The sequence below is a fragment of the Dryobates pubescens genome, chromosome 16 (genome assembly GCF_014839835.1).
Source record: "Dryobates pubescens isolate bDryPub1 chromosome 16, bDryPub1.pri, whole genome shotgun sequence".
NCBI lineage: Eukaryota > Metazoa > Chordata > Aves > Piciformes > Picidae > Dryobates > Dryobates pubescens.
In genome coordinates, this window is record NC_071627.1 from 24952259 (window position 1) to 24968199 (window position 15941).

Here is a 15941-nt window from a genome sequence, read left to right on the forward strand (position 1 = left end):
AGAGAAAGCAGGTGCTGGAGAGCAAGCTGAGCAGTCTGGCTTGCAGCCTCTGGCAGGTGGGAGTTGCCCAGCTGCCCCAGGGGCCCTGGAGAACTGCAGAGAGAGGAAAACACCAAGCTGGAATCCTGCTGGAGTAGAGGGGAAATCCATCCCATTCCCCAGAGAACAATGAGTGGCAGCCATTCCATGGAGCATGCACTTCACCAGTACTCCCAAACTGCTTTCCATGTGCAACAGAGGAAAACTAAGTTAGCAGCTTACTGTTCAGATGTGCACTGCTCCAACTCCTTTCCTCCCCTCTCCTGCTGCTTGAGCGGAAGGGGAACAATTAAGTCAGTGTAGCAGCACTCTCAGGTCGTTACAGCATGAGGAACGCCCCTCTGTATTCAGCTCCCCGTGCAGGCTGTTCCCCTGGCTCCCAGGGACCAGCCTTGCCTGTAACAAGCCACACGCAGCTCAGGCTGGAGTCCAGAAAGCAAAGCACACTAAAAGGGAGTCCTTATTTGATTTCAGGATCACGCAAGGCAGCAACCTCCCAGCTCTCACAATCCCCCCTGCATTGTGAAGTCTGCACAGGCAGGCACACGCTCGGGCTACTGCAGAGGGATTCAGTTACAGCTCGGGGAGGCAGGGGCCAAACACAGCGAGCTGATGGCTCGTCAGTGACATCTGTACCAAAGCACTGCAGACCCGACTCAGGCAGCAAACCGCATTTCCACTGCCCAGAGAGGAGGGCTCAGGCTGTTGCTCTGGGGACGCTGTCAGTGGGCATCTGAAGCCAGCATGCAAAGGATATTAGGCAGAGGAAAAATGCTCAGGTTTTAAAGTAGTAACTTTATTAATAAATATACATCCATATGATGATGTAGATACAGATCATGAACACTACTCCATTCCCATACACATAATTGCACACGAGTAGCTCAAGTTCATGGACATAGAAACATACACAGTATCTAATCAGGCTTTGTACAGCAGAGGACGGGGTGCTGATACTAAGTTAGTTAACAGATTACTGCTTCCCCCAAAGCAAACCTGTGGAAAACAAATGCTGAAAGATTAAATTATCAGAAAGTGGTTCAAATTTTGGAATAGAGATTTTGATATTTGGGGGGGGGGGATCACAAGGAGAAAGATCTAGCCTCTACTAAAGTCATAAATATATTTAAGCAGTGTTAAAATATATGCATTAAAATAGAGAAGAATAAACTTCTTTTGTGGTCAGAAATGAAGTCTGCAGTTCAAAGTGTTGACGATTGCTATCAACTGCTTAACTGTCGACTCTAAGGATAGTGTGAAACATTATCATACACGTAACAAAGACCAGCAGAGTCACAGCACAGGAAACCATCGGGCAAATGGCTTCGCGTTGCTCTGCCTTTTAAAGCTCTTCGAACGCGGGGGAGGGAGTTAAGCTCTCGTCTGAGTCACTCTGGGTGTCGCAGTTCAGACACAGCACTTGTCAGGGACAAGGCTCGGCTTTGTCCTGGCTGAGCTCTAGCATCTTTCAGACCAAATGAAAAGAGATTCACCCAGAAGAGAGATTTTTAATGGCTCTCGAGACATGGTTAGTTTGATCAGGTTAAATCCCAGCTCTAAGAACAGTGGGTTAGAGACACAGCTAACCACTGAGCTCAGAAATGCTCTTCTGTATCAAAGTCAGCCACCTCTGATGCTACCTGATTTTGCTTCTCTCCAAACACGGTGCTAGCATCTTGAGTATGTCCAGTGCAAGACTTGGTAGTAGCAAAATTATTTGGTTTTAAAGTTAAAGTAAATGTAATCAGAAACTGAATAGCAGTTGCCATAGGTGTCTCAAACAGTGCCCTCGTACAGCGTCCTGGAGGAGTCACAGCAAGCTACTACGGTTATGCATAAAGGAGGTGTTAGGAACTCCGTAATTAAAAGAAATTGCTAAAACCCAAACCTGACATGTAGCTCTTCCCAACAGTGTTAACACACAACAGTGATCCTAGCTTATGAGTAGCTGAAGGGTGGGACAGAATATAAAAGAAGCCATTTACCTTACAAGTCATGCTCCCACACTGGGGCAAGGCCAGTTTTCCCGCCGGTACTAATCAAGCTGAGCCACTGCCATGCCGCTCAGGGCTTCTCTCGGGAAGAGAAGTGCTGGAAAACAGCACAATGCACTCTGCAGGTCACACACAGGAGAAGCAGAATTCCATTTCTAGTTCACTTTGAATCTCCTTAGCTTCTTTTCCCTTCCCCTGGCTGCGGGGCACCAGTCAGCTCTCGACTGAAGCAGGCCTGGGGAGCGCCCAGCAGCCAGCACGGCCGGCAGCGCTACGCGGCGTCGACTGGGGCTGCGTTCCCTCTGAGGGACCCAACAAACACTGCAATGGACAGCAATTGCCTAGGCGAGGTCATGATTTCATCAGCATACTTGAATACAGAATTCATTACACGAGCAGAACAGCGACACATCTGCACCAGCTCCTGGCACACGGCACAGCACCACCGGGGAGACGCACAGCTGAGCAACGGGACAGGAGTGGCCGGGAGCAGCAGCAGGAGGTAAGAGGTGGAGGTTCTCCAGGGTACAGCGGTGACATGCAACACGCTCCTTGCGGCGCGGGGTGACCCTCCTGCGGGTACACATTCGGCCAAAGGGGACTGCTGTGCCAGCTGAGCTCGAAGAACTGGGAGCAGTCCGTCGTGGGAAAACCATCTGATTGAGAGCAGCCAACACAACGCAGGTGCCGAGGGTGCAGCGGCTCTCGTCGGCCTCCCGCGCGTGCCGAAGCGACACCGTCGTGAGGGCTGCCCAAGGTCCGGCTGCGGGTTCGCCGAGGAACGGAACGGGCTGGACTTCACGGCTTCAGCACGAAGGAGCTGGTTGTTAGTAGCAGTTTAGCTGCCATTAGCTCATCTAGGGACTAAGGAGCCGTCCAGTACAGCTGAGGTTCACTGTCCTAGTTGCCAGTGCATACAGAGTTCCCCCAAAACAATGCAACACACCTAGTGTAAAGTACAGCACAAAGTCCAGCGCAATATGTGTTAGGCATCACTGGAACACCTGAAGGCTTGCTGCTTTTTTCCTGATAAAAAAGGTATGAGACATGACATCTGTGTCTTAAGTTGTCATCACTGCAAGCAAGAGTTCTCATCAAAACGACAGCAGGCCAGAACAGCATTTATGGTAACAAAGCCTGGCAGCACCACGACTCATTCAGCACCGGCTCAGTTAACCCCCATTTTTATGCTCCCCCCAATCTGCACCGCTCTCTGCTCCCTCCCTTCTCCCCAGATAGCTCAGGCTCCAGATTTATCAGAATGTCACATTATAGGTGAAACAGCTTAAAAATGCAAACTTTCTTCCAGGTGGAAAGAAACCCAAAAGCAAAGCTTTAGTTCCAGCAAAATAAATTCAGCACAAACAGTAGGGCAACACTGAGCACTGCTCCTCCTGAAGCCTAGGTGGAAGTGTTTTACACACACACTCACATGCTCTCTCACACTTAAAGAAACATATTAAACACACCCAGCTGAAAAATGGAACACTTCTTTTGGAAGGAGGGAAGGGTTTAGTTTGAGGCAAGAAAGGTACTTCCAGTCAACCAACAACATTTCTTCCTTCCAGCTTGCATGCATAGATGAACTGCTTTCTAGCTGGGGTCTAGCAGTGGGGTGAACTGCACCCTGTGTGCACCAGCTACACAGTTTGCTTCCATAAATCAAAAAGGTGTCCTTTGGTAGATATCTCAGCTTCCACAACTTAAGTGTCAGACAATGAAATAACTGTGTTCCCGGCAATACCTGCCAAAACCAAGCCTGAAAACTTGGCAACAGTGTCTGTGTAAAAAGCTTAATTTGTAAACATTACAGACTAATACTCTAAAAGCTATTAAACTGTTGCCACCAAAGCACAGATGTGAGAGGCAAAGCCCAGGGTAAATAGCTATTTACAGACTCAAGGACACACAGGTTAGTATCAACCGAGTGTGTGACTAGAGCGAACGGTACTGAACGTCTTAGGAAACCTCTGCAAGGATGAGCTGTGGTTTGGGGTATGTCCTGTGAGGCATTTCAGACTGACCCAGCAGAACTGAAAGCACAGCTCTCACCCGAAGGCGAAGCAGCTCCCGGCAGTAAGGCGCTGGGCAAGCCCTCAGTTTGCTTCCCTGGCTTCAAAAGTGGGTTGGGAGCAGTCCTTGCAATCTGCTCAATTCTACTGCTCCAGAAACAAAAACCAGCACTTCAAAAAAAAAGACTGGGTTGGTCTGTTAAGTTTTTCAGTATCTATTTGAGGTCTGTAGAAGCTCCTGCAGGGGTGGACACTGTAGCTTGCTGCTTGCTTTATTGATTTTCTTTTCAGGTAAGAACTCTTAAGACTAAGCTCCTTATTGTGGGGCAGGCCACATCATAAACCAGCAGCCAGCTTATTCTGTCCTCCTTGATTATTCACTGCATGATCACACAACTGGATTTACCAGACACTGAATGCAAAACTAGGAACATGGACATTACTTAAGTGTCAGCACCAAGGCAAATGCATCACTTCAAACTTTGTTATAGATGGTGATTTAACCCCCCCAAAGCCCTCCTTCGCCAGTGCCTTCCCAACGCTGCTGTAAGTTACTGAGCTGCACCTGCAGGCTATGGCATTATTCAAATAAAACCAAAATCTGGGAACTCAGACTTAGGCAAACACTACAAGAGAATGCAAGAAGCATGCCACAGTTTGGAGAAGAGTGGATTACTGAGGAGTTAATAATTGCCTGCTGTTACTCGTTAGGCTGTTTGATTGTGCTGCTGCTCTCACCAGCAGCGTGTATTCCTCTGTTATGCACCATGGGATAGGGAAAAGCTGCATTGCCACAAGTATAACTTAGATTTGCAAGCCGTGATAGAGCTTTAATGCTACCTGGAGGTCTGCCTGGGCTGACTTTGTATCCTGCTGCTTTAGTTGTACCCAAGGGTCTGCCTGGACTTGTCTTAAATCCAGCTGCTTTGGTGGTCCCCAGGGGTCGGCCTGTGCTGGTGCGGTACCCTGCTGATTTTGTGGTCCCTGACGGCCTTCCACGTTTACCGGAGCGGTTGAGGTTTTTCTTTTTCTTCAGTTCATCTTTTGTCTCTATACTCCTGCCGCTCGTGGCCTGCAGGTGGGGCTCGTTGAGGGCGTCCTGCCGCTGGCAGGCGATGGGTTTGTGGCCGACGGCGTGGCCGTACTTGCTCTGCTGCGCGGCGTACAGGTCGAACTGCTCGGCGGCCCTCACGCTGTCCTCGTTGAGGCAGGAGCTCTTGCCGGTCCCACAGAAAGCTGCATTGCTGCTGGCAACAGGGTGCATCATTTTCTGACAAAAGCAAGAGAGACAGCTGTGCATCAGCACACCGTGATGCTGCAGCGTTCCAGAAGCCAGAGCCTTCCCAACGCTGCACCCCCACCGCTCTGCCCGCTCTTGGCGAGTGCTACCGAGGGCAGCGAGCTGCTCTGTAAAGCAGTTTCATGAGGCTTTCACTCCAGGGTTGGCACAGGAACCTCCACACACAGATAGAAATGGTGATCTAAGCCAGAGGTTAAAATGTCCATTTACATGAATTTTACTATTCAGATAGGTATAATCAGGGAAGAAGTCTGTGAAAGAACTGAAGAGCACCTCAGCAACCACGGCCTGCACCATCCACTCCCCCCACACCACTGCAGAACCTCCCTGGCAGAAGCTCATCTCGGTTCTGGCTGTTCCAGTCGCAGGGCTGATACCGTCACCTGTCAGCCAAGGAAAGAGGCTCACAGAGTCTTTTCAGTTGGAAAAGACCTTTAATATCACTGAGTCCAGCCATTACCTGAGTCTGCCAAGGCTGGGGCTAAACCACAGCGCTGTATCTCTGCCTCTTCTGAACGCCTCCAGGGACAGGAATTCAACCGCCTCCCTGCTGAGTCTTTTGAGAACCTTTCTTCCAACGTCCCATCTAAATATGGTGTCCCTCTCTTGATTGGGCTCCTGAAGACATTTTCTGTTGTTTAACTGCAGCAAACAAAACCCTAACCACTTTTGTAGTTTCTTGTCACAATTAATGTGAAAGCAAGAAGCAAACAGGTAAGGCATTGGGCAAAGACACCGTTGGCAAGGCAGAGGCATCAAATGAATCTACTGCAAGATGCTAGCCTGCAGCAATTCCACCACTGCCCTGGTGAGAAGCAGAGAGACCAATTGCTGGTACTGACAACTCCCAGGGAACAGCTATGGGAAAAGCAACCCCACTGTGCTCCCCCCCTGCAGGTTATCACACATCTACAAATGCTCTGGAGAACAAATGTGGCCCATTGAAGTCAGCAGCTGTTCCATACAACCTGCTCTTTTTGTCAGGCAACCCCAGCCTGAGCTGTGCTGTTCACACAGCCCTGCCTGTTCAAACAAGAGCCAAAGCCCTGCCTTGAGGACACAGAAGGGTGGCTCTCACCTGCATGTCGCTACAGCCTGACCCTGCTTCCAACAGCCAAACAGCTGTCCAGTGCTACACACCACCTCTGGTCACAACACGATTACAAACCACTGCTTCTAACCACATCAGTTGTGCTTATACCCATCACATCCACTGCCTGCAGCAGCTGGGGCAGAATCACAATCCACAAGGCTACTGCTAGTCTAAAACTTCATGACTGCTAATGTTCCTGAACACTAACACAGAGCCTGCCTCTGATTTCTTAAGTGGTGATCCTGTAAGAAACCAGCCAGCCACTCGAGCATCACCACGACATTTTTCACCCATCCAACCACACTGGTCCTACAACTTCAATGAGCTGAAAGTCCTCAGTTTAAGATAATATTTAGCCATGCTGAAGCCAAGATTAAGCCAATCAATACCTGGCATGACAGTTATTTCTGTGCCCTACAGTTGTGCTTAGGACACCAAATATTTCTTCCTGTGGTAGATTTCTCTAGCAGATAAGGTCTGGAGGATTCATTGTATGCTCCCTGCAGTAGCACTGGAGTATCACCTACAGCAACCCAATCTAAACTCCACCACTGATTACTGAGTTTACTTGGCAGCTATGTGTCTCCTCCCAGCCAGAGAGAAGGGATAGAGCAGGGACAGTCTGTTTACTCGGAGTAAAGCCCCATGCCCTGTTCTTCTGATTAGAGCAGATCCCTTCCCTGCTGGGACACCCAATTTACCTTGGCTTGTCAAATGCGCGTTCCAGTGCATTACTCTCGTGCAAACACACCAATGTGGCTTTATGCCAAACAGTCAAATGATGATAGGAATCCAGTTTAAATGTTAGATGGCTCTGGCAGAGATTAGCCAAGTGCCACAGTTCTGGTGTGCTGAACGGGGTGTAGTGGAACAAAGGCGACACCACCCTTACTGCAGGTGCTGACTAGCAAACAGAACAACACGGCACAGAGGCAGTAAGGTGCAGGTCAAGAGCCCAGGCATTCTCCTCTGGGGAGCAATAGAAAGGAGACTCAAGCTTCTCTACAAACAGCAGTTACTGCCTGCAACCCCAGGGGATCAGTGGCAGCACCTGAGACTGTGCACGACACACGAGTGCAGGTGTAAGGCTCTGCTGCCAAGCGAGCGAGCACAGGGGCTGCATCTGGAGACACTGGAGGGCACCTGGGGAGGCTAACAGCATTCTTGTCTCTGTGCTCACTTTAAGCACAGGAGGACTGGCTCTGGCCACAAAAAGCTGCTCCCAGCTCAACTGCCACAAAGAAGGATCAGTTCAGCCGCCCAGTACCTGAGGAACGCTGCAGGGCAGGGAGAAGGCACTGCATAAAGCAGGGCCCCTGGTACGTCTCAACCACTGCTCAGCCTTGTTCCTGTGTTATGATTTCATTCTCTGCTCTTTCCCCTCCTTACGCTCTGGGACATTTTTCCTACAGGCACCACCCATCTTTCCTGGGGAGAACCATGGCAGGTCCTCCTAGACAAGGACTGTATGCTGCTGCAGCTGCCAAAGGCTGCAGCTCCATCCCCATCTGCATGTGGTTTGTGTCTATTTTAATATCCCTGCTCGCTCTCGACACACACCACCTCCAGCACAGACCCCGGCCGGTGCCGGGTTACCTTCCATCTGGCAGCAGCCACTGTCACCCTAATTGAGGAGAGAAGAAAACGCTCAGAGCAGGAACTGGTTAACATTTCTTGCAGGAGGAAGCCTGAAAAAACTCCACCATCTTGGTGGAAGAGTGCCAGGGGGATTTTTCTTTACTGCCTTCTCCCCAGCCCCCCGCTCCCTGCACCGTTTTTCATCAACCCATGAAAATGTCAGGAGGTAGCCAAGGTCTCAATTCTGTGCTTTTGATTCAGGGCTTTTGCTGAGGAGTTTTCAAAAGGAAATCTGTAATCAAGCTTAATTACCCTGAGATGGGCATCTCCAGCATAATTTCCCTGCGTTCACATTACAGCAGGGAATAGAAGAACGCAGTGAGTCTGTCTGTGGCGTGCAGGCAGGTTTCTTGGCAGGGGCTTAGACAGCAGGAATGAAAACTGGTACAAAACACTAATTGAAAAATCCCATTCTAGCTTAATTGTAGGGCCAAACACATCCAACTTTGTATGCAAGCACTCTCAGACAAAGCTGGCCAGAAAAGCTTCCAGCAGTTGCTTTAAACCTGCAGAGAGAGATGCAAAAGATCTCTGCAACTCTAACTGGTTTCTCAACTGACTGGTTGCATTTCTCTGTAAACAGTGAGTTAAGCTGAGGCATTTCAGCAAAACTCACTCCTATTTCAAGAAGACTGTTACTGGAAAGTGTCTGCAGAGGATTTTCTGCACAGAGCCTTCCCTGCATGGCAATTTATTTCCACATAAATGCTGGGGAAGGGAGGAGACAACTGGCTCAGCTCTCCCTGGGAAAAGAGCAGCATTGCAGCTTGCCGTGCAGGGAGGCACAGGAGCTCTGTCGCTGCTGGAAATAGAGAGGAACAGGACCAGGACCATCCACCTGGGACCCACCAAGCTTTGCTGCAGGGAGACTTCTGAGCTCAGGAACAACCCCTCCTTGTCAAGTACAGCTGCACACTGCTGCAAAGTCAACCTGCCTGAGCACCACAGAGGCGAGCCTGAGGGTTTGCTCTGCTCAGACACTGCACAGCTCAGGCTTGCAGCTCCTAAGGCTCCTGTAACTGGCAGGGTCTCTCTCTCTGTAGGCTTGGAACTACACAGAAAATCCCCCATTCCTCTCTTGTTCACTGCACAAAGTGTTAAGGCCAAAGCTACTCAAACCACAATACATAGAAACACTCTCTTGGGCACTGACATGATGCCGTCTTTAGCCTTCAAACATCACCGTGGTCAGCATTCAGTGCAGACAAGAGGAAAACTTTCAGAGCAGAGAAAGTAGGCAGCCCCCAGCCCCTGCCCCAGAACAGACACTTGCTCATGAAGTATTTTATACTGAGTACTTGTGACCCATTACCTGCATTAAGCAGAATGATCAGTTCCAACAGCAGCAGCAGGGAACTGCTCTGGTCTCCCCCAGCCCAGCCTGTTCTCTGTAACTCCAGCCTGCTTAGCACCAGATCAGACCTGACTCTGCAAGTGCTTCTGACTCGTGGTACAGCACGCCTGAAGAGGAGCAAGACTGAGCCAAGCTCTCCAAGGGACAACCACCAGGAGGGGTACAGTCCTATGGCCACCAGGGACCATTCTGCTTTCACTAAAGGTCAGGGAAGCTCTGCTCAGCACGGAGCTGGCAACACTTTCAGCAGTATGGATGGAGCTGCAGGCGGCGGCAGAGCGTTTCCATCCTCACCCGACACACACAGAGGATACAACACACGACTTAAAAGCACAGGCAGCTACCAGCATTATTTCAGTGCTCTCCAAACACTGCTTCTACCAACTGGAACCCTTGGAGTGGAGCACAGGAGCAGCCCTGTTCAAGAGCTGCGCATAAAGGACGCTCTATGCCACGTACCACAGTGCAGGGGCTGAGCCCTGGGGGATACCAACAGGCTCATTTTCCTCTCAGGGAGGGAGCTGCAGCAGCAGCAGAAGTATTTCCCCTTTCAGCACTGCAGCTGAGATACCATTTTGGTTCTGCTCTCTCCTCTCTTAGTGGGTGGGAGCAATACTCTCACCACTGGGTTGAAAGAATGGATTCTATCAGTTCAAATGTTTTAAGTGTCCCTTTTACTGTCAGCTCCTTTTCTACACATTAACTCCTGGTGAAGCAGGGCCTTACCCAGTTTTAGCAGCCAGAAATCACTTGCTTTGATCCCTCTGCACCTCACCTTGAGCATCCCTGTGTGTTTAAGCATTCTAACAACACTGAGGATGAAGCCCTCTCGATGGCACAACACACCTCCTAGGGCCTGAACCCAGATGTGAAACCCAACCTACCTCTGCAGTTAGACAGCCAGTTTCTCCCAAACGTGCTCACCCAGCGCTCCCCACAGCTGCCTGCATGACGTGATTGCTCTCATCATTTGACACCAGGCAAATCCTATTAAACCCAAACGATAAGAAACAAATGTCTTGACAGCAGAGACTTGCTAGAGCTACTACAAGAGACTGCACACTGCAGAGAGAATTCTGAGAACAGTGCTCTCAGTCATCCTCAGTGAACACAGGCTAAGAAATCAGGAGCTCCCCAAGCAGCACAAGAACTTACAAGTACAGCTCTTCCCCTGCTGACCCAGGGTCGTCTGTGCACTTCACAGACCTTAGGGGAGGAGCTGCCTGGAGCCGGGATATCCACCCCCTCCAGATTCCTCTTCCCTAGAGTGCCAGCTGGAGGGGAACCTTCCCTCCCGAAGGGGCTGCCACTCCTGCTCCTCACCAGAGCTGCAAGCTGGGTGTCTCTGTGCCTGCAGGAGTTCAAGTGTTTTGATTCAGACGCCCCTGCAGAAGGCTCTCCAAAGCCTATGCACCAGCTTCACATTACACAGACACCAGCTCTGCTCTGGCACTTAGATCCTGTCCAGCTAGGCTGTGTCAAGTAGACCGGGAGTCCTTAGGGATGGCTCATGATGTGACCACACAACAGGCACACAAGGAATTGTTAGCCTTCTGACCTTGGAGAGCAAGCCTGTCGTACCGAAGGGCCCTTCACTGCGTGCTAACATCAGCGAGCACACAGCTGGCTTCTCCCGACCCCAAAACTAAGATGATGGAACCACGTGATGAGGATCAGGACTCGTGAAAGGGTGAGGAGCCTGCACAGAAAGGAAGGAAGATCATGACTGAATTCACTGTGCACCTCCAGCTAGACTGACACAACTGACAGGTTGGTTTCATAACCTACAGAACCCACTCTGAGTGTTCTCTAAATGGGACAACCTTCCCTGTTCCTCCTTGTGCCAACACCAACTGCTGTGCAAGAGCAGAACAAACCAACACCAAGCACCAGCAGAAAGCAAAAGCTGCAGCTGGCTGGGGTGGGGGCAGGAGAGGATCAGAAACACAGAGTTCCATTAGAAGCACAGGCAGGCTGAAGACTGCCCAAGACACATTAGCCACTGGCTGCCACTGACCCCACTCCCTGCTGGTCCTAGTTATTCAGGAACTAACCAGACCTCAGAGAGGTGGCTTGGGTAACCTGAGGGGCTGGGACTTGGAAGAAGGGTATGACAGTTCCCAAGCACAGCACAGGGAATGCAGGTTGGGGAATGTGGCAGCACAGACAGGAGGCAGCCAGCAGGCCAGCCAGACTGGCTTAGCAGAGCGGGGTTGTGAAACTGCACCCTGACTGTTCTGCGGTTGGGTAACTGCCACACTTCAAGGCAATTCAGACGTGCACATGAATGACAGAGCAGGCAGAGGTAGATCTTTACAAAGCAAGGATTAGTAGTGCTTGTGAAATTGCCCATCCACCTCAAGGAGTTACTCCCAGGTAAGCAGGAGCAGACTTTGCCATAGCCTAGAACAACAGCTTTGAGGAGCTGGAGATGTTTATTCATCTCCGTGGGTGTTCTCACCCACCCCTCCTCTCCCCAGGGAACAGACCTCACCGTAGTCTAGAACAATAGCTCAGAGAGGTGAGAGATGATCCTTCATCTCCGTGGGTGTTCCTCCCTACCCTCTCCTCTTTCCCCAGCCTCCTCCCAACGAAGGATTTTGAAGCTTAGGAGAGGGATCTCCTTCCTGACACGCACTCAGGTGGTGTTTCTCTGCCACAGGACTAAGGTGAGAAGCTCTGAGCACCTGTCAGCACACCCAAACACAGCCACAAAACGCAGCGTGCTCCTGCTGGGCTGAAGAAAGACGAGGCCCACTTGTTGAATCTGTTCAACGATGGACAAACACTGGAGACTGCTCTGGTGTGCTGAATGGGGTGCAGTGGAACAAAGGTGACACCACTGTTACTGCAGGTGCTGACTAGCAGGCTCTAAGCCCTGAAGGATACAGATACACACTGAAAGCTGTACAAGACACTGCCGCGTGTGAAGACTGAAACAGAAACAAATCAATTTCAGAAAGATTAACCAAGTGTTCCTCCTACTCTAAATGTTACAAAAATAAACCCCACGCGGCTGAACGGAACTGCTCTGCCTTCAGACAGACAGCCGGGAAGCAGCTCATGCAACTGTTCCCTGGTTAATCAGCCCGGGAGGGTAAGCACAAACCAGGACGTCCTGAACCGTCTGGAACTGCCCACAACAGGATGCCCCTCACAGACCTTGCGGCAGGACACAAAGACCACAGAAGGGACATGCCAGAGGCCACCCTGAGACGCAGATGAAGGCAGGCTGGCACTGCTCAGCTATGCCAGGGCAATGTCCATGGCCTCTCTGCAGGAGGACCCCACACGCTAACAGAAGTACGTCCCCAGGCACAGGCACCTCACGTCTGCGGTCCCCACGCAGGGGAGCTCTGGGTGCTGAAGGGAATCAACTACTGCTGAGCGGAGCGGCGCGGCCAGGCCGGGACGCAGCAGAAGGCCTCAGCTGCACCTGGAGCAGCCAAGGGCCAGCTGAGGGGACAAAGGGGTAGCGCAGCTCCCCTGCCACGGCCTGCCCCGAGGTCACTCGCGGGGGCTCGCCGCGCCTGTCACCTGTCTGGCGCGGCCGGCAAGAAACAGGGCCCGGCCTAACCCCCGGTGGGCGCAGGGTGCGGCCTCCTCCCGGCGGCCCGAGGCCGGCCCGGCTGCCTGCCGCCCGGGCGGCGCGGACAGCGGGACGGGGCGGCCCCGGCGGGGCAGGGCTCCCGCCGCTGCAGCGGCGCGCAGGCGGGGCCCGGCTGCGGGAGCGCACCGCGGATCCCGCTCGGCGGCGGGGCTGGCCGCGGCCGGCTCCTCTCGCTCCGCTCCCCTCCCCCGCCGGCCGCGTCTCCATCTTGCCCGCCCGCCGCCTCCCACCGCGCGCGGCAGCGGCCGGGGCCCGCGGCCCGTCCCGCACCTACCTGAGCGGATCGGGGCGGCCTGCGGGGCGGCGGACGAGCGGGCGGCAGAGCGGGAGGGACGGCGGGAGCGAGCGGCCGCCTCCTCCACACCCCGCCGGGCGGCTGCAGGGAGCGGCGCTGCGGCGGGCGCGGGCGGGAGGCAGGGCGGGGCGCGCTCCCGGGCGGGGCCGCGCCGCGGGGCCGCGCGCGCGGGGCGGGGCGGAGGCGCGGGGGGCTCCGCCCGCTCCGAGGCGCTCGGGGTCGGGGGCGCGCCGCCATTTTGTCCCGCGGGCGGGAGCGCGGCCGGGCGGCGCCGGGCCGAGGTGCGAGGCCAGCCCGGCTGCGGGCCCGCGGCGGACGGCGGGGCTGTCGCTGGGGCCGTGGGCACAGGGGAGCGATCCCCGTCAGCCCGGGCCGCTGCCGGGGCAGGAGGTGCTCGTACCGAGGCGCCGCTCGCGCTCGGCTTGGCGCCTGGCTCCCAGGGTACATCACCCTGCGGTACCGGGGCAGCGCGAACCACGGAAAGTGTGCCTGAGCCGCTGTTGAGCGGCCCAGCAGATGGGTGACGGCGACTCGGGTGTCGCCGTTCCTTCGCCCGGGACGGAGCAGGGCGATGCCGGCTGCCCCCGGGGCACGCAGGTCACGATCCCCTGGAGCAGGGCTGTAGGACAGCAGTGACCTAGGCGTCGGACTTGTGGCGCTGCTGACTCAGCAGTGCCGATGGCAGCCGCTGCAGCTCGGCCCCTGGGCCGCTGCGGGCTGGCATCCCGCAGCACCACCGGCGCCCTGTCTCATCTGCCTGTGCTCAGAAGGGTTCGGTGCTGGGGTGGCACTTGGCTGTAAGCGAGGCTTTACGGGCCTGCACTTCAAGAACCTGCCCTTGTGTGTAGCAGCCCAAGAGATCCGCGGCTGTTAATGACTGCAAAGGCAGCTGTGCCAAGGGATCGGAACCTGCCTGCCCTCTGGGCACCCCTGGGTGATGGGCAGCCGCCTACACCTCCAGTGCACACCATGTGCACGGGGCCTGAAGGAGCAGCGAGCCCCCAGACGACTGGCCTGAGGGAGCTGAAAGCTGTTCTGAGGGACTCGAAAAACAAAAGCAAGACCGCCTAGGCCAGTCAAAAGAACCTGCAGCTTTTACAAACGGCTAATTGGCTTTGCCCAAGCACTTGCCTCTCCTGCTGTGGTGTGCACAGCTGACTGCTGTCCTCCAGGCCTGGGAGATTCAATGTTTGCAATACTTGGAGCTCTTGGGGCTGAACATTGCCGTGGAGCATCCTGCCAAGACCACACTGCCTTTTTTTTGCCAGTGCTTCCTAATGCATGCAGGAATCCTCCCTTGCAACAGAAGAAAGCAGCAGGGTAAAGCAGCATTTATTTAGCTTCATTTAGCAAATGATTCAGTTTATTTACAAGCCTCATCTTGCTGCTGTTTTCAACCCTTGTTATAAATGCTGCCACACACAAACACCAACAAAGTGGCAGAGTTGATACCTTTGGCATCTTGGTTTTCCTTTCAGTGTCTTAGTCTGGAGGGGCATGGAAGCCAGGCTGGGGGCAGGCTCTGCAGTTATCCAGAGGAAATCATCATCTCAACAGAACACAGAAGTGGTCACTTAGTATAGTGGAGGGAACTTGTCCTGTGAAGCAGTGAAAGGTTCCATCCCAAGCTGTGAAACCCAAATTAGGCTGTTGCCAGCACAGCAAGACCTAAATGTTTGGCCTTGGAGCTCATCGTGCCCCTGTGAGGGTCTGTGTGTCTGCCCTGCGTGGTGCTCCAGGCTGGGTGAGGGTCTCTGTGGGAATCTGGGTGAGGGTCTGTCTGCCCTGCCTGGTGCTCCAGGCAGAACCAGCTCTGCTGCCTGCAGAGCTCAAGTATTGGTCTGGGAGCAACAGGGTCTGGTTTCCTCACCTCATGCTGTGCTAAGGAAGCAGGACCCATACAAATGATGAACTGATGTGTCTGTCTCCTGCTGAGCAGGCTGCCCGCGGCCTGAAGCAGGGCCCTTCCTCAGCTTGGGAATTCGCCTCCTCCTTCCCTTCCTCTGCAGGACTGCTGTCTGCTCTCGCTCGCAGCAGCAGCCAATTGCAGGAATTCTCTGTGAGGCAGAAGATGCAATGAAACGTTGTCCATCCTACAGCCAGACAGCAGGTCCCATTCTCCCCCTCCCTCACAGAGATCTCGCTGGTGGGTTCCAGCTTTCCAAGCAGTTCCTGCTGCTTCTCGGCGGCCCTCAGCTGCACAGGATGCTGAGCACGCCAGGAGAGCTCCGCGCCAGGCTGCCACCAGCTGCCCCCTTTAGCTGTCATGGTTTCTGCACGTTCACTTGCCCAGGCAGAGGCAGGGCAGGTTTCAGCTGAGATTTAAGCATTTTGGTTCAGTGGAAGGCTCTCCAGAGCAGCTGCCCCACGGTTTATTTTTGTTCTGAGAGGCATCTTTGTGAGGATGAACTTCACAGGGAGCGGCCGGAGCATCGACTTCAGATGAAGGTGCTTACTCCACAGTGGGCCAGTAGTAATTTATTAGCTCATTAGAACTGCTTATTTCCGAGACACTAATTAATTCAGCTCCCTTGTGCTGGTCAGCTTGAGGATTTTGTGTCTCTCAGCTTGACTGGAGAGGAATGTTTCACTCTGCTGGAGCTGAG

At 53.4% G+C, this 15941-nt stretch overlaps 1 protein-coding gene across 2 annotated transcripts; it reads right to left on the bottom strand.

The window, feature by feature from the left end:
* Window positions 1-1452: 1452 nt before the first annotated feature.
* On the bottom strand, window positions 1453-13493 carry C16H5orf24 (chromosome 16 C5orf24 homolog). 2 transcript variants are annotated; one of them, XM_054168497.1, is made up of 3 exons: window positions 13315-13489; window positions 4886-5315; window positions 1453-3059 (listed from the first exon to the last, which is right to left on the bottom strand). In XM_054168497.1, exons 2-3 carry the CDS (start codon window positions 5310-5312, stop codon window positions 3019-3021), a joined length of 468 nt encoding a protein of 155 aa, XP_054024472.1. In that variant the 5' UTR covers window positions 5313-5315; window positions 13315-13489; the 3' UTR covers window positions 1453-3018. The 2 variants fall into 2 exon arrangements, with proteins under 2 accessions (XP_054024472.1, XP_054024471.1); XM_054168496.1 differs by lacking the exon at window positions 1453-3059 and having other exon boundaries at window positions 4221-5315; window positions 13315-13493.
* Between the last annotated feature and the right edge of the window lie 2448 nt (window positions 13494-15941).

What these genes read in the sequence shown, in the direction of transcription:
- C16H5orf24 (XM_054168496.1), bottom strand. Translation starts at nt 5,312, where the DNA reads ATGATGCACCCTGTTGCCAGCAGCAATGCAGCTTTCTGTGGGACCGGC.